This window comes from Monodon monoceros, unplaced genomic scaffold (genome assembly GCF_005190385.1).
Source record: "Monodon monoceros isolate NGI ecotype Baffin Bay Population unplaced genomic scaffold, NGI_Narwhal_1 Super_Scaffold_4, whole genome shotgun sequence".
Classification (NCBI taxonomy): Eukaryota; Metazoa; Chordata; class Mammalia; order Artiodactyla; family Monodontidae; genus Monodon; species Monodon monoceros.
Window position 1 is genome coordinate 53,698,044 of NW_021703781.1, and position 23,530 is coordinate 53,721,573.

General features: G+C 44.6%; 1 protein-coding gene across 4 annotated transcripts in view; it reads left to right on the plus strand.

Annotated features, from left to right (window-relative positions):
- The first annotated feature begins 2,941 nt into the window (after positions 1-2,941).
- Positions 2,942-23,530, plus strand: part of CNNM1 (cyclin and CBS domain divalent metal cation transport mediator 1) — a 49,197-nt gene continuing 28,608 nt past the window's right edge. For all 4 annotated transcript variants that reach the window (XM_029201027.1, XM_029201029.1, XM_029201028.1 and 1 more), the window contains exons 1-2: positions 2,942-4,529; positions 20,936-21,079. In XM_029201027.1, coding sequence (XP_029056860.1) covers positions 2,966-4,529; positions 20,936-21,079 — 1,708 coding nt within the window. In that variant the 5' untranslated portion in view covers positions 2,942-2,965. The remainder of the gene's footprint in view (positions 4,530-20,935; positions 21,080-23,530) is intronic.

Consider the following 23,530-nt stretch of genomic DNA (forward strand, 5'->3'; position numbering starts at 1 on the left):
TCGGTTATCTATGTAGAAGATAAAAAAGGAAATGTGTCAAAATATTAACAGTGTTTATCTCTGGTTGGTGGGGTTATAGTTTATTTTTACGTAAGCTTTTCTGCATTAAAACTTTATTTTCAATAGGAATGTAATACTTTATATCAGAAATTTAGGTTTTTAAATTCCTAATTGAATATTTTTGAAAGCTTCTGTTTTGGTACAGATCAACCCCGTGGAGTGAGGGAGCATAAACCTAGAGTCCAAAGAAGTTTTACGAGTCATTTCACCTGATCTGTAAAATGGTTATTATTATATCTACTTCACAGGGCTCTGTGTGTGTATATGAAGCAATAGATATGAAATCCCTTTGTAACTCTAAAGCTTGATAAAGGTGTTAGGTTGATAAAGATCCTTTATCATCCTTGATAAAGGATGATTAAGTCCTGTGACCAAAAAGAGGTGGGAGGGCTTCCCTGGTGGCGCAGTGGTTGAGAGTCTGCCTGCTGATGCAGGGGACACGGGTTCGTGCCCCGGTCCGGGAAGATTCCGCATGCCGCGGAGCGGCTGGGCCTGTGGGCCATGGCTGCTAAGCCTGCGCGTCCGGAGCCTGTGCTCTGCAACAGGAGAGCCCCCAGCAGTGAGAGGCCCGTGTACCGCAAAAAAAAAAAAAAAAGAGGTGGGAGAACCCTTAGGATAACAGGTACCTTTGTGCTGAGGAGCTTAGGCTGGGAGAGGAGAGAGATCTAAGTGTCAAGACAAAAGTGAGAATATTTTTTTGCCAATACTTAACAGAAGCAATCACATGCCTGACACCTCTTTGCTCTTTCCCCTACATTTCCAATAAATGCCTCAATGTTCTCTCTCTAGATTAAACCTTCCTTCCGTCTCTTAAGCAGCCCATGCAAGAGGCAACTTGTAGTGCACAAGATCTGGTGTATTTTAAGGCAGTGGCAGGTTTGTTTCACACTCCTGTCAGAAAGTGTGAAAGGCAGCCTATGTGAGCAGCAACCCACTAAGGCCTGTTTAGTCTCAAACTAGGAAGGGGCTATTTCCACTCTGGATGATAAGAGTTTGTTATGAAAAGAAGGTAACTTTTAGCTGGGACCATTTGTATTGAGCTTTATCCTTTGCAAGTCTTTCTCAGTCAATATCTTTGGAGTCCTATGAAAAATAAGATTTCACATATGATTTTTTTTTTAATTAGAGATGTCAAAGGTAGTATGCCTAATTATTGTTATTTTTATATTTTAAAAAGTAATACAGGGACTTCGCTGGCGGTCCAGTGGTTAAGACTCTGCACTTCCAAGGCAGGCGGCGCAGGTTCCGTCCCTGGTCGGGGAACTAAGATCCCACGTGCCACATCCCACATGCGGTGCGGCCAAAAAATATAAATAAATAAATAAATAAATAAAATAAAATTATTTTAAAAAGTAATACAGACCTGTGGTAAATTTACCCAAGAGAAATGAAAATATATGTTCACACAAAAACCTGCACACAAACATTTATAGCAGCTTTATTCATAATTGCCCAAAACTGGAAATAACTCAAAAATTCTTTAACTGGTAAATGGATAAACTGTGATATATCCATGTAGTAGAATACTACCCAGCCATAAAAAGGAATGAACTATTGATAAACACAGCATGGATGACTGTCAAATGCATATTGCTAACTTAAGTAAGGGAAGCTAGAGACAAAAGGTTGCGTATTGTATTATTCCATTAATACGACATTCTGGAAAAGGAAAACTGTAGGAGAGAACAAATCAATAGCTGCCAGAGGATGAAATGGGGGGAGAGCTGTGGCCACAAAGAGACGGAAAGAGGGAATATTGGAGAATGATGGCACTATTTTGGATTGTGATCGTTCCATGAATATTTGCCAAAACTCATAGAACAGTACGCCAGGAAGTGAATTTTACTATATAACTTTCTTAAATAAATGCATAAAAGTAAAGTAACAGGCCCATGGTAAGTTCAAACAATACAAGGAATTCAGTAAAATGTCTCCCTCCTAGCTCTTTATGGTGATAGAATAGTTCTGCATTTTGATTTCAGCAATGATTATATAAATCTATACATGTAGTAAAATGAGACAAAACTATACACACACATTATACCAGTGCCAATTCCCTGCTTTTGGCATTGTACAATATAGGCCTGCTCCCCAGAGGTGAACACTATTACAAATTTCTTGTGTATCCTCTGCATATTAAATCTAATATTTTATATATGTATATATGTACATATACATTTATACTTACATACTTTTAATACAAACAGTAGCATATTTTACACACTGTTCTGCACCTTGATATTTTGCAGCTATTACTTTGGAGATATTTCCATATCACAAACACATGGATCCACATCATTATTTTTTTCTGCTGCACAGTATTCGATCGCACAGTGGTATAATAACTTAATTCAACAGTTTCTTATTAATGGATATTTGGATCTTAACAAGGAATTTAACCTAAGAATTTGTAAATTTTTAAAACATGAAAGGTCAGCTGGAGTTGAGACCAAACACAGATTCAGGACTCGTCTCCAGAATATCTTTTGACCAGAAGGGGGAATGCAAGAGGCAGGAGGAGAGGCGAAATGCTGGGAAATTTCCCTGGCCAATGGTGAAGTGGCAGGACCAGATGGGAAATTCTGCCCGGTAGGAGTTCGCTGAGGGGCGCCCTACTGCTGGAATAGGAGGCCGTGCTTCAAGACAAGCCTTCCTGAGGCTGCAACTCTGCCGTACCCAAGTGTGTCGGGGTCACGCACCGTGCAGTGATGCGTGACCATCTCCAGCCTCCCGCCGGGACCCACTGCCCGGGCAGGGTCTGAACCCCCACCGCCTCCAGCTCACGCGCGCAGGGGTGCGTACACGTGGTGACCTGCCTGGGGCCGGGTTCCCGGCTCCGGCTCCTCCTCCCTCCAGCTCACGTTAGGCTTTCTGCAGTATCACGTGCAGCCGCGCCGGGTGCAGGATGGCGGCTGCGGCAGCAGCGGTGGGTGTCAGGCTCCGAGACTGCTGCAGCAGGGGCGCTGTGCTCCTGCTCTTCTTTTCCCTGTCCCCTCGGCCCCCGACCGCCGCCGCCTGGCTGCTGGGCCTGCGGCCCGAGGACACCGCTGGAGGCCGCGTGTCCCTGGAGGGGGGCACCCTGCGCGCCGCCGAAGGCACCAGCTTCCTCCTGCGCGTCTATTTCCAGCCCGGGCCCGCGGCGCCCGTGGAGCCGGTGCCCACACCCACCCTTTCCCCAGGGGAGAATAGCACCGGCGACTGGGCTCCACGGCTCGTGTTTATCGAGGAGCCTCCGGGCGGGAGCGGCGCGGCGCCCAGCGCTGTTCCCACGCGCCCCCCGGGGTCGCAGCGCTGCCGCGAGCAGAGCGACTGGGCATCGGACGTGGAGGTCCTGGGGCCCCTGCGCCCCGGAGGCGTGGCGGGCTCAGCTCTAGTCCAGGTGCGGGTGCGGGAACTGCGTAAGGGCGAGGCAGAGCGAGGCGGCACGAGCGGTGGCGGGAAGCTCTTCTCTCTGTGCGCCTGGGACGGGCGCGCCTGGCACCACCACGGCGCCGCCGGCGGCTTCCTGCTGCGCGTACGCCCGCGGCTCTATGGCCCGGGCGGGGACCTGCTGCCCCCCGCGTGGCTGCGGGCGCTCGGAGCGTTCCTGCTGCTCGCCCTGTCTGCCCTGTTTAGCGGCCTGCGCCTGAGCCTGCTCTCGCTGGACCCGGTGGAGTTACGGGTGCTGCGGAACAGCGGCTCGGCCGCCGAGCAGGAGCAGGCGCGCCGAGTGCAGGCCGTGCGCGGCAGGGGCACCCATCTGCTCTGCACCCTGCTCCTGGGCCAAGCCGGAGCCAACGCGGCCCTGGCAGGCTGGCTGTGCGCCTCGCTGCCGCCGGGCGTCGGGGACACCGGGGAAGACTACGGCGACGCGGGGACTCACTTCCCCTGGCTGCCGGCGCTCGTGTGCACCGGCGCCGTGTTCCTGGGCGCAGAGATCTGCCCCTACTCGGTGTGTTCGCGGCACGGGCTGGCCATCGCCTCCCACAGCGTGTGCCTGACCCGGCTCCTGATGGCGGCCGCTTTCCCCGTGTGCTACCCGCTGAGCCGCCTGCTGGACTGGGCGCTGCGCCAGGAGATCAGCACCTTCTACACGCGGGAGAAGCTGCTGGAGACGCTGCGGGCCGCGGATCCTTACAGCGACCTGGTGAAAGAGGAGCTCAACATTATCCAGGGCGCCCTGGAGCTGCGCACCAAGGTGGTGGAAGAGGTGCTGACCCCTCTTGGGGACTGCTTCATGCTGCGCTCCGACGCTGTGCTGGATTTCGCCACTGTCTCCGAGATCCTGCGCAGCGGCTACACTCGCATCCCCGTGTACGAGGGCGACCAGCGGCACAACATTGTGGACATTCTGTTTGTCAAGGACTTGGCCTTCGTGGACCCCGACGACTGCACGCCGCTTCTCACGGTCACCCGCTTCTACAACCGGCCCCTGCACTGCGTCTTCAATGATACCCGGCTGGACACGGTGCTGGAGGAGTTTAAGAAGGGTGAGCATGTGGTCTAATCTCCTCCCTCAACTCCTACCCCCTTAAAAAGTATTACCCTCTCATAAACACGTGAGGCTTCAGGTACCCAAAGCAGCTTCTCTCCTATGGTACCAAAAACTCAAGGAAGGCCCTACCTCATGGCTCCCTGGGTCTTTTCATTTCACTTCTCCCTACCTTCCTGGAGGCTGATTGAGTCCCTGCCTCTTCCCGTTTACTTGGCTCACAGGATGCACTGCATTCCTCATTCATTGCATTCCAGTATTTTTTCAGGGCCTACCAGTTGCCGGGTATTGTGCGGATAGGACTCAGGAGATAGCCCTTGGAGGGCACTGCGTAGCTCCCCATTGCAGGAGGTACCTCTAAGGGTTCCCATAACAAGCAGTCTTTGCTTCCTCTGGGTGGGAAGCTCACCATTTCCAATACCAGGGCAAACTCCATTGCTGGACAGCTCCAGCTGCTGAAAATGTATTTCCTACAAGGAGCAGAAATTTATGTCTCCAGAGCTTCTCTGTGGGCCCTAGTTCTGCCCTTTGAATCACATAGAGTAAGCCCCAGACACCTTAGCCATTCTTCCCCCATATTCATCTTTCCATCAACTATGCCTTGGACACACATCAAGTACCCAGGTTGGAGATTAAAAATTGACTAAGGCAGTGAGGTCCTTGTACTTCTGGGAACTCTGGTCCCATGAAGTAAGGTAGATCTAGACCTGAGGAAATATTCTGGTAAAGGGAATCACTAAAAAACCTGCATATCCAAATGAATGGGGTTTCCTTCAGAGCGGTCACATCCTCTGCCCTTGACGTCATGCCTATAACATGTTTACTCCATTTCTGGGGTTTGCCTTTGGAAACTGTCTTCTGAGGTTGAGAACAATTCACTCCAGAAAAATCAGCCTGAATACTTTAGGGTTGATCCTCTTGACATTACACAGTTTGACTGGTCCCCCTAGTAACCAGAGTTGACCCAGAACGACCCTTGGTTGTTTTTGAAAATCAAATCTACCTTCCAGAGTCACAGTTGAGAGCGTTCAGAAAACTATCTCACAGACCCTGAAAGCAATTCCAGAAATGATTTGAGAACAGTGACATGGTTAGAATAAGTGTAGAACCTCCCAGAATAACTATTTTGAAAGAGGCATTCATCTGTACTTATGAGTTGGCATGTTTATTGAAAGCAAAACAAAGCAAATAATTAATCCCCTGACTTTAGAATCAGGTTTCAAATGTAGCTTCTTCCCTGTGGCTAGCAGGAATCTCATTTGACTATGTGTTTTTGATACATTTCTTTGTTTGTCAAAAATTCAATCTCATTTCATTATCAGCACAGGTACTCTTTGTATATAAAGACTTTGCATACAGAGAGAAATCTGGGGTCTTCCTCCTGCCACAATATTTTAAGACAAGTGAAGTTGTGTTAAATATCAAAAAGTAACCTGAGAAAGGGGAAAAAGTCAAAAAGCTACTTTCAGTCTCTCAGATTTGGAGAGAGAACAGCCCTATGCTTTGTATTGATATCATGAGAAGGGGAAGGAAATGTATATATACTGCAGCTGTTTTAGCCCAGTCTGGCTACTGTCTCACCCTCTTCTGTCTGTCTCCCCCCAGTCCTTCCATGACTCATTCCCATTGCATTCAGAGGTTCATCCATATACTTTTAGCATTTTTCTTAACATTTTGTGTACCCTACAGAAGGGAGTCTTGGTTCTGGGCATAAAAGCTATGAAAATCTATATTAGTTTGCTAGGGTTGCCATAACAAAATACCATAGACTGAGTGGCTTAAACAACAGAAATTTCTTTTCTCACAGTTCTGGAGGCTGAAAGTCCAAGACCAAGGTGTTGGCCGGTTTGGTTTCTTCTGAAGCCACTCTCCTTGGCTTGCAGATGGCTCTGCCTTCTTGCTGTGTCCTTACATGGTTGCCCCTCAGTGTGTGTGTGCTCAGCCCTGGAGTCTCTCTGTATTTGAATCTCTTCTTATAAGGACACCAGTCAGATTGGATTAAGGCTCACCCTATCAGCCCCTTTTTAATTTAACCACCTCTTACGCGTGATAGCTAAGATAGAGTTCACTGTCACGTGCTGCCAGACAAGATTTTTTTTTATTGAGGTATAGTTGATGTACAATATTATATAAGTTTTAGGTGTACAACCTAGTGATTCACAGTTTTTAAGGGTTACATTCCATTTATAGTTATTGTAAAATATTGGCTATATTTCTTGTGTTGTACTATATATCCTTGTAGCTTATTTTATACATAGTAGTTTGTACCTCTTAGTCCCCTACCCCTATTGGGCCCCCTCCCCCTTCCCTCTCCCCACTGGTAACCACCAGTTTGTTCTCCATATCTGTGAGTCTGTTTCTTTTTGTTATATTCACTAGTTTGTTTTATTTTTTAGATTCCACATATAAGTGATATACAGCATTTGTTTTTCTCTGCCAGACAACATTTTTAATGAAATTCCTGGGAACTCATTCATTTAGTACTTACGGGCATCTATATAGTGCTAAGCAACAGGGGAAACAATAAGACTGCCCTGAGAAAATTAACAGTCTACAAGGGTGGACAGTGTTAGAATAAAGGCAGTCTTCTGAAGCAGAAATTGTGTCTTACTAACCTCTGTATCTCCAGCATCTTGCACTGTGCCTCCCATGTAGTAGGCTGCTGGAAAAAGTCACTATTGATCAGAAATGAGTCCTGTTGCAGAATTTCTAAATCTGGTCTAAAAAAAGGCACAGTAGGGCTTCCCTGGTGGCGCAGTGGTTGAGAGTCCGCCTGCCGATGCAGGGGACACGGGTTCGTGCCCCGGTCTGGGAAGATCCCACATGCCGCGGAGCGGCTGGGCCCATGAGCCATGGCCGCTGGGCCTGCGCGTCCGGAGCCTGTGCTCCGCAACGGGAGAGGCCACAACAGTGAGAGGCCCGCGTACCGCAAAAAAAAAAAGAAAAAAAAAAAAGGAACGGTAATGTTCTGTCAGTAAGTGGTTAGTTTGCAATTAGGTAGATCCCTAAAGAGAAGCAGGCCATTACACCACCCCAAGAGATTTCCATGCCCCTGTAGAGCCTTGCTCTTTCCTCAGAGTGTGGTCCACGAGCCAGCAGCATGGGCCTCACTTGGGACCTTTTTAGAAATGCATATTTTCATGCCTCACTCTAAATCCACTGAATAAAATTCTGCATTTTAGCAAGCCCTCAAGTGACTCATGTGTACATTAAATTTTCAGAAGCATTGTCTTCAGAGAACCTTATTAACAATGATTCGTAGATTAACTTAGAATAGAATAAATACAAGGTATAATTATCAAGGTAGGTGTTCTCTGGCTCCAAGCCATATAATACGGTGGTCATTTTCTATAAGAGTTACGTTTGCATCATAGGTTAGGAGAGGAAAGCTGAGTTGAATTACTTTTCTTTACCTTTAAAAATAACGTTTTAAACAAGTCGTAATAGCCCTTCCATTTCCCTCACTTCCTTGCACTTCAAGTAACTTAACCACCTAAACAAACCCCTTAGGAAGTAGGAGAGGAAAATAGTAATTTTAATAGGAACAACGGTTACCATTAATTGAGCAACAGCCCTGCCAGGCCCAATGCCAAGCCCTTGACATACTCAGAACAACCCACCTGGGGAGGTATTATTACCTCCATTTTACAGATGAAGAAACTAACGCTCAGATTGATTACATGACTTGCTCAACTTTCCACAGCTAATAACTGACTGAACTGTGATTTGAACCAGATCACAGGACCCCAAAGCCTGTTCTTATTCCATCTCCCATCCCAAAACTCCTGCCACCCAAACGGTTCAAAGCTGTCCTTTCACCTCTGACTTGCTGCCTATGACTTGCTACCCTTGAGTTTCTGCAGGTTGGGAATGTAGCTTTTTATAATTACAATAATTGCTAACATGCATATTGCATTTTACAAAACAGTTCTACCTACCTCTCTTATTCTTAAAACAACTCTGCAGGTATAGGTGAGGACCATAAGAACATAAGAAGCGTTACTTGTACTGCCTAAGATCATCACTCACCTGGTCTATTCCAAGGCCCAGATTCAAGTCCCGGTCTTGTGATTCCAAAGCTCTTATCCATATGGGATTTTATACATATATATTTCTTATGAGCTCCAGGTCTTTAGAAGTAAGGGAAAAGGAAAGCAAGCATGCTAGCTTTACAAAAAGGAACAATATTTCTCCCCACCTGACTGTGAGTTCCTTGAGGCAGAGAATGAATCTTACTTACTTTGTATACTCAGGACAAACACAGTGACCTTGGTGGCTAGAAGATGAATAAATATTTATTGAACAAGTGATCTTAAATAGCTAATTTCAGTTGTATTTCTATGTTTGAGTGAGGTGAACCTTAAGTACAGGATAATTAGTGTTGTTCCATTGACCATAATCAATCTTCCTCTTCCCAGTTTATCTACCCCAATTAGTGGCACACCTGTGCCCCCAGTCTACCAAGGAAGAAACCTCTCCTTCACTCCCCACCCTCATCCTACTAATCACTGTCTTAGTCTTTTCCGGCTGCCACAACAAAATATCAGACTGAATGGCTTAAACAACAGAAATTTATTTTCTCACTGTTCTGGAGGCTAGAAGTCCAAGATCAAGATTCCAGCTGATTTGGTTTCTGATGAGACCTCTCTTACTGGCTTGCAGACAGCTAGCTACCTTCTCACTGTGTCCTCACGTGGCCTTTCCTTAGTGCACAAGCACAGAGAGAGAGAGAAACAGCTCCAGTCTCTCTTCTTATAAAACTACCAATCCTTTTGGATTAGGGCCCCACCCTTGTTATCTCATTTAATCTTAGAGGGCCACTGGGGATTAGGGCTTCAACATATCAATTTGGAGAGGGGAAGGGACACAAATTGTCAGTCCATAATAATCTCCAAAGTCGGCCAAATATTTGGAACAAAGTCTGCAAAAAATATGCCAATACTGCATATTTCTTGTACCGTTACATAACTTAGGCTGCTATTTCTTCCACTTAGGTTATTCATTAATTTTATTCAGCAAATCGTTACTATACACCTATTGTGTAGGCACAGTGGAGAACACCACCAATAGGGCCCCTGTCTGAATGGAGCTTTCATTCTAATACAGGAGACAGAAATTAAACAAATGAGATAGAAATTAAGAGCATAAGCTTTGGTACCAGACTGCTCTGGTTGCATCCTGGCCTTGGGCAAGTTATTTAACTCTTTGCTTCATTAGCTGTAAAATAAGGGTAATAATAGTATTTACTCATAGGGTTGTTTGAAATATTAAGACAATATTGCATAATACTGCTTATTTAGTAACTGTCACATAATAAATGCTAAATAAATGTTAGCTTTAATTTTTAAATATAAACACAAATCTGTTACATACTCATTTGTGCAAATGCCTCCTGAGAAGTTCTACTTCCTCCAGTTATTTTCACCCTCAAATCCATCCTCTCCAGTGCCAATAAGTAATCCCTGGTGTCATCATCCCCTGCTTCAAACACTTCTGCCTGCAGGATAAAGTCTAAACTGTGCGGTCATGACCTGCTCCCCGCCCTCCCCTGCAGATTCATCACTCATCACTACCACAGCTTTACGCTCCAGCAATGCCGAACTCCGTAGCCACACTGTGTTATTTCTTGGCTTTGTCCCTTTACTCATGCTGTCCTCTTTGTCAGGAATATACATTACCCGACTAATCCCTAGTCTAGCCCCTCCTTTAACATCAGCACAGGGGCCACCTCCTCTGCGAAACTTCTCCTATAAACCCCAGTTTGGCCAACTTAATTGTTCAATATCTCTATATTATTGAACTAACAGGCTGTATTATTAGTATGTGATGGAAAGTGCTGCCCATCCATATAATGAGCACCTGGAGGACAGAGACTGTCTTATCTACCTTTGTAGCTGTAGCCCGTAACGATGGATATAACACAGTAAGTTTTCAATAAATCTTTATTGAATGACTGAATGAATGACTGGAAGGGGTTAAACTTTAATATAATGGAAGGGATCTGCAGAGCTCTAGTAAATGAATCATTCATTATCTCCAGCCCAATCATTTTGGACCATGCAGAAGGCCAAAGTCAAATTTTAAATGTTAGAAGAAAAGTGTTATGTATTATCTTTCTTTACTTCTTTAGGAAACAATTATTTAGCCCTTTTCAAAGCACTGTGCTAAGAGTTGGGTGTACGAGATACAGTCCCTGCTCCCAAAGAGCCTTCAGCCTAATGGGAGAATAGCTTTCCCCTTTATAAAGCTAGAAGGCAGGCTGGACTCACCTTTCCCCCCAACTTCCAACAATGTTACATTTCGCAAGTCATAGCTCAGCATATAAGAATGTGGATAAGACAGACTGGTACCTAAATCATTAAAGCAAACATGCAATAATAGAAATACTAACATGCAATGAGAACATGGAGAAGAGAGAAATTATGATAGGGTTATTTTGCTTTTATAAAATTTATACTAAAGTTTATAAATTTCTATATTTATTCATTATAGAAAATTGAAAAATATAGAACAAAGTATGAAAATCACCTGAAGATAATCATCCCACTGTCCTGAAATAATGACTTTTAATACTCTGTCATGTTAAAAATATATTGCATGCAATAACAACCTTAATCAAATTCTTAAACAGAAAAAAAAAAAAAGAAAAACCCTATGGTCTTGCCTTCTTGCACAGATCAAATATCCCATTCTAATCCTCAGAGGGATTTTTTTTTTTTAAAGATGTTTTTGATGTGGACCACTTTTTCAGTCAGTGTGTTGCTTTATCACTCCAAATTCCAGTGTGAGCTATTTTAGCAGAAAGTCATCCCACTGCTTAATTCTATAAAAAGCTGCCAAAACATTAGTGCTCCATTCTTTGTCTTCTACAAAAGAAAATAAAAAGTTATTTCACTCAAAGTTACATTTCACTGGTATAATTAGATGTAATATGCTTTAAAATGTGTTAAACATTGCTAAATAATAATTAGTAAAATTTAGAATGAGATGTTTACCTTCTAAACAATAATTAGAATAGACAGTAAGCAAAGCACAGTCCATCATGCTCCCCTACAGGGAGGAAGAACAAAAGGAAACAAGGAAAAGTGAAAAACAATAAATTATACAAGGTTCTAACATTGCTGGTTTATATTTCTTTCTTTACAATTTTTCATTATGATTGTTGTAATATTGTTATGCAATATTTGGTTTTTTCTTAGCCTGGCAATAGAAATACCAGGTAACAAGAGAATCTGAGCTGGAAGGGGCACTGAGAAATCTGAGAGAGAATCTAATTCACATTTTTTTTTTTTTTTTTTACATTTAGTTATCCTTTCCAGGACATAACAGCCTTTATTATCAGACTCTCTTTTTATCTAATCTAAATCCCACAGGCTGCAGTCAAATTCCATTTCCTCTTTTTATCATGCTTTGTGAGTCCTCTTTTATTTGGAGAATATAGTAGCTCACCTCAATTCCATTTTTTAACAACCAAATACATTTGGTTGTGTTTCTGGCTCCCTTAAAGCATTTGGTGTCTCAGGGCAGGGGGCCTGTGGATTTTCCTAGTACTCTCTTCAATTGGTTTACCTCTAGGCCCACGTTTAGCCACCCCTGGACCTTCAATAACAATTCTCAATCCTCTATTTTCTGTTGTCTATTCCTTTCCAAACTGAGATTCTTCTCAATTCCTCCTTCCCTCCTTCCCTCCCTCCTTTCCTTCCTTCCATGTGACGTTATCTTGTGTGAGGCCTCCAGCCCTCCTGGTGCTTACAGTCAAATAGAGAGATATACACGAATCAATAAACAGTTACAAGTGAAGACAGGTGATTTGAATAAAAAGTATAGGGAACTATGAGAGCTTATAATAGGGGGGCCTGACCTGGTATTATAGGTTAGGATAAACTCCCCCCTCTCCCCTCAGAGATATTTGTGCTGAATCCTAAAGTGTGGAAAGGAGTTCGCCAGAGCTTTCCGGGAGAAGGGAACAGACATCCAAAGGCTCTGAGGAAAGAGGGCTGTGTGCATGCCAGGCAGGGTTCCTAGGCCATTTAACACCCATTAGGGAAAGCGCCACCTCTGCCACCAACATTCCCTCTGCCAACATTATCTGAGTGCTGGGCTACCAGGGCTCTGGGAGATGGACATGGATATAAATATCCAGGAGCTGAAAAGAGGGATGAAAATGATACAAAGCAACCTGGGGTACAGGGAAGGGCATCCAGACAACATCTATGGGTGAGGGGGCAAGGGAGAAATAATTCCCTGGAAGGACCTGGGAAAACTTCTCTGAGGAAGTAACTGAAGAGGGACTCTGATAAGCAGTTAGGAAGGGAAAGGGCATTTTAGCTGAGGCGGGAGCTTGAGCTAGAAAAATAAAGGCAGACAGGGAACCGAGACAACGTTCAAAAGCTGGTAAAACCGTGATTATAATGTTGCTTTTCTTCCAGCTAAATGGGGAGCTAGGCAGATTGAGGCATTTGTCAAACATAATTTACATTCCCTCCAAGTGCCGAAACTGTATATTTTAACTATTTTTGGTGATGATGTTTCTAAAATGTTTTATACCCATTCCTGCCTTCCTTAACAAAGGATCCTAAATATAACAATCTTTTCTTGATGACGCATGATCATGGTCATGAGAGTGTAGTTATTTTATGCTGTATTATAAAGCAGTTCTCCGTCTACTTTTACATTTTTCTCTGTCCTCTGGCTGTCAGCTTCTAGTTCTCTTTGAGTCGGCCTCAAGCAAATCCCTACCCTCACCTCACTCATCACAAAACCACTCTGTGTCAATTCTATTTAACTGAGAAACCAAGTAAATACGTATGTTGAGAATTGTGTGCCTGGTGTACGATAGGCTTCAATAAATATTTGTTGAATAAATTATTAATTAGGCTTTGACTGGGAGCCTCAGGTATGGGGTTGATATATAGACCTGGGATAGTTCCTTCTGGGGCCAGATTCAAGACCATGCAAAGTCAGACCTCCAGATAATGGGTCGTTACTCTGCTATTTTTGCAGTGTTGCTTAGCAAGCCAAACTGCCAACCAGCTTAGAGTCTAGTGACTAACAACTATTTTTTCATGCCCTGGTGATGCTGGTTACCATGGTGTTCTGGGTGACATGCCTGGCTTTTTTTATAATTGCCTTCTAGTGGCTCGAGAAATTTTTGGTGATAAATGCATTGATTACTCTATTTCTGGTGAAGTAGAGCAGGATTACTACAAAGTACAGCCTTTTTTTTAAGCTAGAGAAAGGGACTGTTTTGTTTTTCCAAATTTAGGTGATTGCTGCAGGACTGGTAGGATAACGTTTTTTGTGTTTCTCGTCCTGATTTCATAGAAAGTGATTTGATTTGATTGTATAAATTTTTTTTTAAAGTCTAGCATGTGTCAAGGTAATTTTTCTCATTTTATTCTTAAAATTAAAATACAAACACTAGGAGTTCAAGCTCCTTTGTAAACTCAAGAGGCTGTAACTATTGGCACTGTTAAAATTCTGGTATGTCATACATCATCACAAAGAAACGTTCTGTTAAGCCAAACTGTTTTTGTAGCCCAGGACTGTTTAGCCTTATAAAAGCATAGAATTTTAGAGCCAGAAAAAAGCACGCTGGAGATCACCTGATCCCATCCTTTAATTTTAAGGCGGAGAAAACTGAGGCCCAGAAAAGACAAATTATAAAATAGCAATGATAATCCCTTATAGTTGCAAAGCATTTACCTCTGCAAAGATCTTTCCAAACAGTAACTCATTTTGTGCTCACCATGCATGTGAAGTCAGTAGAATTTATCCCCATTTTGTACAAGGCACATGGAATCTGGAGACACAAGTGTCCTGCTCAGTGTTAGTGACTGAGGCAGAACAGGAAGCCACATCTGTGACTTGCTGTCTCAGACTGTGGAGCCACAGACAGAGATAGTCCGGGCCCAGTTCATCTGTTTACCAGCTGTGTGACTGGGGCAGGTCACTCTACCACTCTGAATGAGGCTTACCTTCCTTCTTCTTAAAATGGCAATATTGATCCTACGTTGTAAGCTTAACGCAAAGGCTAAAGATAATGCTTGTACAGCATTTAAGACATTCCACCATTTGCCTCTCTCCTCACTGATCTAGTTAAATGAATTCTGTCTAGTTAGTTGTTTTGTATAACAAGTGCTTTCTCTGATTCAGCCCATGTAGAAGTCATTGTATATAATAAGAAAATAAAAGTGAGAGCTGTTTACTTTGGATAGGGCCCAGGAGAGCAAAATTGATTGTGGAAATTTCCTTATATTTCTTTTATCCTGTCATCAGTTCAGTTTCCTCCTGTATCACTCTGCCCTTCCTCAGACATCCCAGGCAAATAAAAAAAAAAACTAACCTACAAACAAATATCACAGCCGGATCAATGAAACCCCTTAAAGCTGCAAGCAGTCCACAAAATGAAATATCAGGCTGGACGTGGGAAGGGTTGAGCCGGAAGGCAGACGTATTGTGCCGAGGAGTGGGGGGACAGTGACTCCTCCTTTCCCCTTCACAGTCTAAAGCCCTCCTCTGCCTTTGTGAGGTGCTGGGCATTAGTTCTGCATACTTTCAGCCATTTACAAAATAAGTTCCCATTTCTCTTAACACACCTGGGACAGGAAACCAGAGATCTGGCCTGAAATGTGGAGTCAGCAAGGTGTACTGGGAGAAGCACAGGCTATGGAGGCAGACGGACCTGAGTTGTTTCCTGGCTTTATGGCGTACCAATTCTCGGCCTTGAGTGAGTCACTTATTTTTCTGAGTGTCATTTTCCTCATCTTCATATTAGTAATAACAATCCGCATTCTGCAAAGAGATGGTGAAGACCAGAGGTGACATATGACCCCAGTTTACAGTAGGTGTGGTAATCACCACCATGGCAAAAACTGGAAAATCGAGTGGATGTTGACCTGTGCTCTCAGGAGTCAGCTTGGTTTAGATCAGAAACAGTCTGGAGAACGTCGGAGTAGCTGTAGGCGGTCTTCACCTGGAATGAGCACCTTCAGAATAGCGGGTTTTCAGGCCACCTCAGGTGTCTGGCTTCCTTCAGATAGGGCCCCCAGAGCCACATCTCTCTCTTTTCCCAGAGACTAGCCAAGTTTGGCCATAGCCCCTGGGCTGGCTCAGAACTAATAGATCTGCTGGACAACAAAGGCCCTTCCGTGTATCCTCCTCATATCTGAGATTGCTCTGTGGCCTGAGAATGACGCCATCTGCCAAAGCTTAGCCAATGGTGATTGTTAAGCAGAGGATCCTGGTTATGTTTAGCCTGAACCTGGAGAGAGTCAAATCGACCCCATGGGCAGCCTCCTAGGCCAGTTCTGTGCCTAAAAGGCCTGAGGTTAAAATATCCAGTCTTGTTTAGTTCGCCTCAGAGATTTCCACAAATCCTAGCTGGGTAGGTCCTCTTCAGTTCCCTGAGTTCACATTTTGACTCCACCATTTATTGGCTGAGTATCCTTAGATCAGTTATTTTCTGAATGGGGAAAAAGCATTCAGAAATATTTTCAAAAGCATTCAGAATACTCTATATTTTGATAGAGTAGTGGGAAAGAAGGCAAGGTATATACCCTAAACCATGGAGGCCTCTAATGACAGGAAAAAGAGCTCAGAAATGACCCTCCGTGGTTATTGGTCCATGTTATTGAGATGGGGAATAACTTCATAAGTGCAATGTTTGGGAGCAGTCAATCTGGTTTTAGTGGATAGTACGCCTTAGAACAGAAAAAAAAACAAAAGGAGGACTGGTTAGGATATTAGTACAGTCATCCAGGATACAATGAGGGCATGGAAATTAAGAACTATACACCCAAAATTGGAAGGAGGGAAATATGAGACTTCATTACCTTCTGGAACTCCTTCTCAGTCTCCTTTACTGTTCCTCCTACGTCATACTCACTGATATATCATCAGCACTTGGAACAGGACCTACCCAAGAAACATGCATAAGACATCAGTTCTTATTGTCTCTCAATAGATTCTGGAGAGAGCTGGGGACCTGGCCAAACATTTCTAATTCACAAAATGAGGGCTTCTCACAATTCTCAGGAACATCTGCTCACAATCTCCATGACTCTCCTGTACCCTGTGTGGAACCTCTCAACAAATTGTTAAGTTCTATATAAATGTTAATGATCATCATTGTCAGCCTAAATTATTTCACAGACATCCCGCTTTTCTAGTAAGTTGGAAGGAAACTGAAATCAATAGACTAGTAGTCGTGAGAAGGAACTTGAAAAATTCTGCTGGTCTGTAGAGGGACAGCTCAGCAGAAAAGGCCACAGTTCCCATTCACAGAACCTCATAGAAGGGCAGAAGAGGGGATTAGCCAAGATTTAAGCCACTCCCTCAAGTATGCCATTAGGAAGTAAACACAACACTCATCCGTGGGAGGAGAAATAATGCATATTGGAAACCAGCTTTTGCCCAGAAAAAGGTGAAAACACTTGGGAAATTTGAGCCCCCGCTGCCCCAGTTTTAAATACTTGTGAGTCATCCCTCAGGGTTGATAAGATCTTTGATAAAGCCGTGAACCTATTATGCCTCAGGCCCACAGCTCCCCAACACTTCTGGGGCCCAGGAAGAGAAGGAGTACCAGGAGGTAGTCTCTTAAAGGCCAGCCTTTTTGAGGGAAGGACCTCGGGTATGTGTGTCATGGGAACAGCTGGTTTTCTTGTCCCGGTGTCAGCTCAGAACAGGGTTATGTGATTGCTGATTCCTGTTCCAGTCTGTCCCCAAGAAACAATGACTTCCTTCATTTGTTTGTAGATCCCTGCAGGCATTTGAGGGAATCATAAAGGCTGATTGTGAATTTAAAATGTTTCTAAATAGGTTACATAAGTACATTGTCTTGAATATTACAATTAGGACTTAAAATCTCTACTGCCTGGTGATCACATAGCTTGTCCTCAAATTGACCTTATAAGGTGTACACAAATGGTGGATTTTCACATGGAAGTTATGGCACTCTTTGTGAAACAACATAAGATGTTAATTTATTTAATCCCATTATATGAACTAATCTCTTAGTGGCAGGAAGCATGGCTATATTATATATGTTCTGGGCTCCACGTAACAAAAATTATCCAATTATAGAAAATAATTTTGAATGAATTGGGAGATTGGGATTGACATATATACACTAATATGTATAAAATAGATAACTAATGAGAACCTGCTGTACAGCACAGGGAACTCCACTTTGCTGTACAGTAGAAACTAACACAACACTGTAAAACAATGCTACCCCAATTAAAAGAAAAAGAAAATAATTTTAAGAAATCACTTTTCCAGGGCTTCCCTGGTGGCGCAGCGGTTGAGAGTCCGCCTGCCGATGCAGGGGACGCGGGTTCATGCCCCGGTCCGGGAGGATCCCACATGCCGCGGAGCGGCTGGGCCCGTGAGCCATGGCTGCTGAGCCTGCGCGTCCAGAGCCTGTGCTCCGCAACGGGAGAGGCCACAACAGTGAGAGGCCCGCATACCTCAAAAAAAAAAAAAAGAAATCACTTTTCCAGTTTTTTCCGTTATGGTAGTCATTTGTTTTGTCATCTGCTAGCACATGTTAGCAGAAAAGTGAGAACAGGTGCCAGAAGTTTAAGAACAGGTGTTAAAAAAACAACTTTAAATTGAGCACATACTAACAGTTAACATAATCTTATTTAAGCTACAAAACACTTCAGTCCAATTGGGCAGGATGTAGTTGTTTCAAAGGATAATTTTAGAACCACTGATGCATTTTAAATGTTAATTTAAACACATTGGTTGTTTTTTTTTTTTTCGCGGTACGTGGGCCTCTCACCATTGTGGCCTCTCCCACTGCGGAGCACAGGCTCCGGACGCGCAGGCTCAGCGGCCATGGCTCACGGGCCCAGCTGCTCCGCGGCATGTGGGATCTTCCCGGACCGGGGCACGAACCCGTGTCTCCTGCATCGGCAGACGGACTCTCGACCACTGCGCCACCAGGGAAGCCCCTGTAGTTTATTTTTTAAAAAGGTTTTAGTGTCTGAGTTTAATACCATCTATTACATCAACTATGGATTTTTATTCAGTCTTACTTCAGTTCCTCAGGCACTTATTGGCTGCCTGTTATATGGAGAGAACCCTGTCTCAGTGTATGAGCCTTTGTCCTGAAGAAGCTTATGATCTGAGGAGGAAACGTGGTCCAGTAGAGGACACACACATTGCAAGATACGAGAAGCGGCAAATTGTGATCCATGCTCTAATGGAGTTATCAAGGGCTTAGAAACACAGGCAAGGAGAGGTTGATTCAGATACAAAATGGGGCAAATCTGGGAGAGCTTTCTTGAGGAGCTGGCACCTGAGCTGGAACTCAAAGGGTCAGTGGAGACAGAGTAGGAGAAGGAAGCAGTGTGAGTGAGGACTTGGAGAGTGGACGTGGAGGAAGTTGAGGAGCTGGAGGTAACCTGGTGCACCTGGAGTCCAGAATGATTAGAGGATGCAGCAGGCACACAGTCAGAAAGATGGGGAAGAGCTACATTTTACAGTCTTGATAATAGCGAACTAAGGAGCCTAGATTTGATTTTGTGCACACTAGGGAGCCTTGGCGGGTGTTTGAGCAGGGCAGTGGCCTGATCAGATCAGTTTGGGAGCAAGTTGAGAGATGGGTTGAAGGTAGAGAGGAAATTAGAGACCATTCTTGAGTGATATGGATACCATCTTTCCCATTATTAAAAATCCCACTAAGTAGCTATCTTGTGACTTGAGGTATTTGATACAGAAATTCATTTGTTTAAATGTTAATGGTTAATTATGCCTCTGGCAAACTGACTACTCCTCTTATCTGATATTTTTAGCAATGGCCAAGCAAAAGTTTATAAAGGGTAGTAATGATAAGGCATGAACTTCCTTTTTTTTTTTTTTTCTGGCAAGAATAACATCTGAGTCAGTACCCTAGATATTCTCCTAATTTAAAGAGATGTTCTCTTAGCCAAGGAAAAGAACCACCCAGATTGACATTTTAGAAACAGATCCAGGAAATGCATCTATCAGCAAATGAAAACAAATCAAGGTGAAGCAGGACTGTTAGGTAAGACTCAGTCGTTCGGTTAGGACCGAACCCTGTTACCTGGGTTCACAATCCAGCTCTGCCACTTACAGGCTGTGTAACTTTAGGCTTAGTACTTAACCAATCTGTGCCTCAGTTCTTTCACTTGTAAAATAGGGATAATAATGGTACTTGTCTCAGGGGTTGTTAAGAGGATTAAATGAACTAATACATGTAAAGTGCTCCGAATAGTACCTGGCTCGTAGTTAGAGCTCAATAAATGTTAACTATTATTCAGTGGTTGGGCAGTCAGTTAACTAACTGCCTATGACACATCATAGTTTACACAGCGTTTTCACACATCCACCAAGTCATTTGAGCTCCACAATTACCTTATGGATATTGGTTGTCCTAGTTACCACTGCTGCTAACAAGCCACCCCAAAACTTGGAAGCATAAAACAACAATCATTTTATTATGCTCACAGATTCCTGAGTCAGGAATTCAGACAAGGTACAGTGGGAGTTGCTTATCTCTGCTTCTCTGTGACTGTGCCCCCAGCTGGAGACATCTTGGATGGCTGGGGAGGACACCAGCAGTGGGGCTGGATCCACTGCCAAGATGGCTTCTTCTCTAACCTGTCTGGCGCTTTGGTGGGATGGCGGAAAGGCCAGGCTCAGCTGGGACTGTCACCTTAGCACCTGCATGTGACCTCTGCACCATGGTGGCCTCACGATAGTTGTCGGACTTCTTAGAGTGTTTCTACAGCAGAAGATACATGCCTTTAATGACGCAGCCTCAGAAGCCTCATAGCCGACACTTCCCTGTTCTCTATTGGTTGAAGCAGTCACAAGCCTGCCCAGACTCAAGGGAAGGGATTAGACCACACCTCTCAGTAGAAGGCATATCAAAGAATTTGGGGGCCGTGTTTGAAAATCACCATACTGGTATTATCCCCTAATTCTAGATGAGAAGATTGAGGCTCAGTACAGGTTTAATGATTTATCCAGGATCAGTTGCACAGATAGTCACTGGGATAGTAGGGGGTGGGGGCAGGGAAGTTTGCTGGAGGAAAAAGGCTTCTAACCTAATTCTTCTGACGCCAAATTCTTGTTCTCTCAATTAGATTATTCATTGTCCTTCAGCTTAGATATACTTGCTAACATAGGAAAGTTACAGAAAAAAACATTTAAAATACATTGTGTATATTAGGTAACTTTCTTAAGAGACGGTGATGTAAAAGTATAAAGTTTGCATTTATAAGAACTTGTACACAAACTTCATATTTTAAAGAGGTCCTGGGATGGGTTGAGTCCCAAGACTGGTCAGAGGTAAACTTAGTATAATTTTCTCACAAGGAAAGTTCTCTGAAAATGTTCCAGATGCTTAACTGTGACTTCCTTCGTCTCTAGGAAAGTCTCACCTGGCCATTGTCCAGCGGGTGAATAATGAGGGAGAAGGGGACCCCTTCTATGAGGTGATGGGCATTGTCACACTGGAGGACATCATAGAGGAGATCATCAAGTCGGAGATCCTGGATGAAACTGACCTCTACAGTAAGTGCACAGCCTTGGCTCTTGTCCAAGGCCATCATATTTTTCTCTGAGATTCTCAGAGCTGGCTTAGTTTGGTGAACAGTGTAAAACGGGGTCAGGACAAGCCCCAGGCATTGCTGTGTGTCAGCCCCCTCCTGCCAGGAGCCGGCACGGCAAGATGCCCTGACTTGAACCATCCCTGAGTCACTGAGAGTGTGCTAGCTAAATGTTTATCCAGAGGGAACCTTCAGGAACACAGCCAAGACTATGAAAAGGAGACCTCCTGGCCTTTGGATGGAAAAGGAACCAAAGGAAATAAAGTGCACCTCGGATGACCCCTCTGCCCTTGTTTCTGTCCCCTGTGCTGTTCCTGGTTTGTCTCTTCGTCCACCTAGACACAGACCCCAGCACCCCCTGGGGTTCCACTCAGGATCCGCTCATTCAAAACATCCGTGAGCCGTAGAGGCTCACGAGACTGCCCACCACAACCTAAGCTAAACCTGAAGTCGCCCTTTTAGTCGCTCTTGTCCCTTGTGCGTTTTCAGCCCTGCCGCCTGGTTTCTCCCTCTCCCCCCGTCCCACCCCTGGCTCTGGTCCCTGCTCCCTCCTTTCTGGCCTCCTCGCCCCCCTCCCCACTCCCCCTCAGGAACAACACGGACTCCTTCTTGCAGGTAGTGACTGCTTTCGGTTACTGAGCCTTATCACAGCTTTGCTTGCAAACATTACAAAGGCCTGCTTTCCTCAGGGATGGGAGTGTTATCTAAATCCATGGGAGTCCCTAGGCCAGGAAGTGTTTCCTCCTCCCGAATGAATTGCATCACCTGGGACAGCAGTCCCTTTTCCTCCCCTCAGATAACCCATTCCGGACGGACCCCTATCCTTAGTTTGCTAGAGGCAGCTGTTCAGAGACTAGCTCCCTGTAGAAAAGGTTTTGAGACTCTAAGGCAGTGAGTGGTACAGAGAGAGTGCTTCACTTTGGGGTGAGACCTAAAAGGTGGGTCAGGCCTTAACGAAACATAGCAGGAGTGTCCCAGTGTCTGCTATTGCTGTGGAGCCCTGGGGGGGGGCTCATCTTCTTGAGTTAGGGGTTAATTTCTCCCTCCCCCATTCCTTTCTCCCTTCTCCACCTCTGCCCATGGCTCATGATTTAGAATTCCCAAGTGTCTCAATAGATACAGTGGTGAAAACATTCACACTAAAGTGTTAGTGGCTGATAGTAGTGACAGGGGTCTAAATGAGTAAGCTCTTCTGAGGGCCTTTGTTTGAACGACCTAATACTCGAATGCACACTAATAAAATTGAAGGAATGAAGAGGGAGATCAGAAGACTGATTCTCCAATGATGAACTGTTCGGTGGCATTCTGATGGAGGAGGGAGAGGGGATATTTAGACAAACGTGTCATGCAAATCGGAACGTTAGTCACACAAAAGGACTGGTCTGATACATATATTTGCTGCTGTCTTGCCTAACCGTCCTCTCTCTAAAGGAGAGGGTTTTCCCACTCTGGCATGAATTCTTAAGAGTTTTGAGAAGGCCAAGGAGCCAGGAATACAGTGTTGCTTCTCCCTGGACCCTGACCCCCCAGGGCAGCTGGGCCTGGATCTCACCACTGTGGCAGCCAGACACAAGGAGTGTTAAAGCCAGGGCCCAGAGTCCAAGGCAGGCCCATAAGAGAGCAGTGCGGTGGAAGGCACTTTCTCCCTCTAGAAGGGAGCCCCAATCGTGTGGTGGGGTGAGCTCCAAAGGGAGGGGGAGAGTCCAAAGGAAACCCTGTCCCTGGAGTTCATTCCCTTTCATTTCCACTGTGTCCTCTCAGCCTGCACTGAAAGTTCCCTGCAGCCCTGTTTTTCTCTAGGCCAACTTTGGAGAAAACCCAAATCTGTTTCTTTGCTCCCCTTAGCACAGGTTAAGATAGACTAAAGTTTCAAAATTTTACTCAATACTAAGGGAAAGCAAAAGAGACATGACCAAAGAAAACATTCCCCTTACCTCCTAAACATGTTTTTTAAGACAAGCTTTTAAAAAGCAGGAAGAAAAAATTAAACTGGAAAAAGCAGAGATTTTCTCAATTAGTAATCACAATAGTCCTGCCTGAGGCCGCCACCCAGAGGCCACACCTTTATGGATTACAGAGCTATTTCCATTTTTTTTCCTTCTTTCCTTTATTTCCCCCAGTTCTCTCCCCGTGGAGGGGCCAGGGTTGAAGCAAGAGAATTGTCAGTGGGGAGAGGGGGTGACTGCCCTCCTCCCTTGGGTGGCATGCCTCAGGTACCACTCACAGTGTGGTTTAAATCAGCAGGAAGAGACCAGGTGAGCTCAGCTCTGGGGACAGGAGAAAGGCAGAGGCAGAAACCCCCTGGGCCCTGCCAAAGTCCTTGAGGCTAAGCGTGCAAGTTCCTCGCGTTTGAATGCCTTTTTGTAAGCATTTCACAGATAGGTTCAGATTGGAGTCTCATAATAAGAGACTCCTG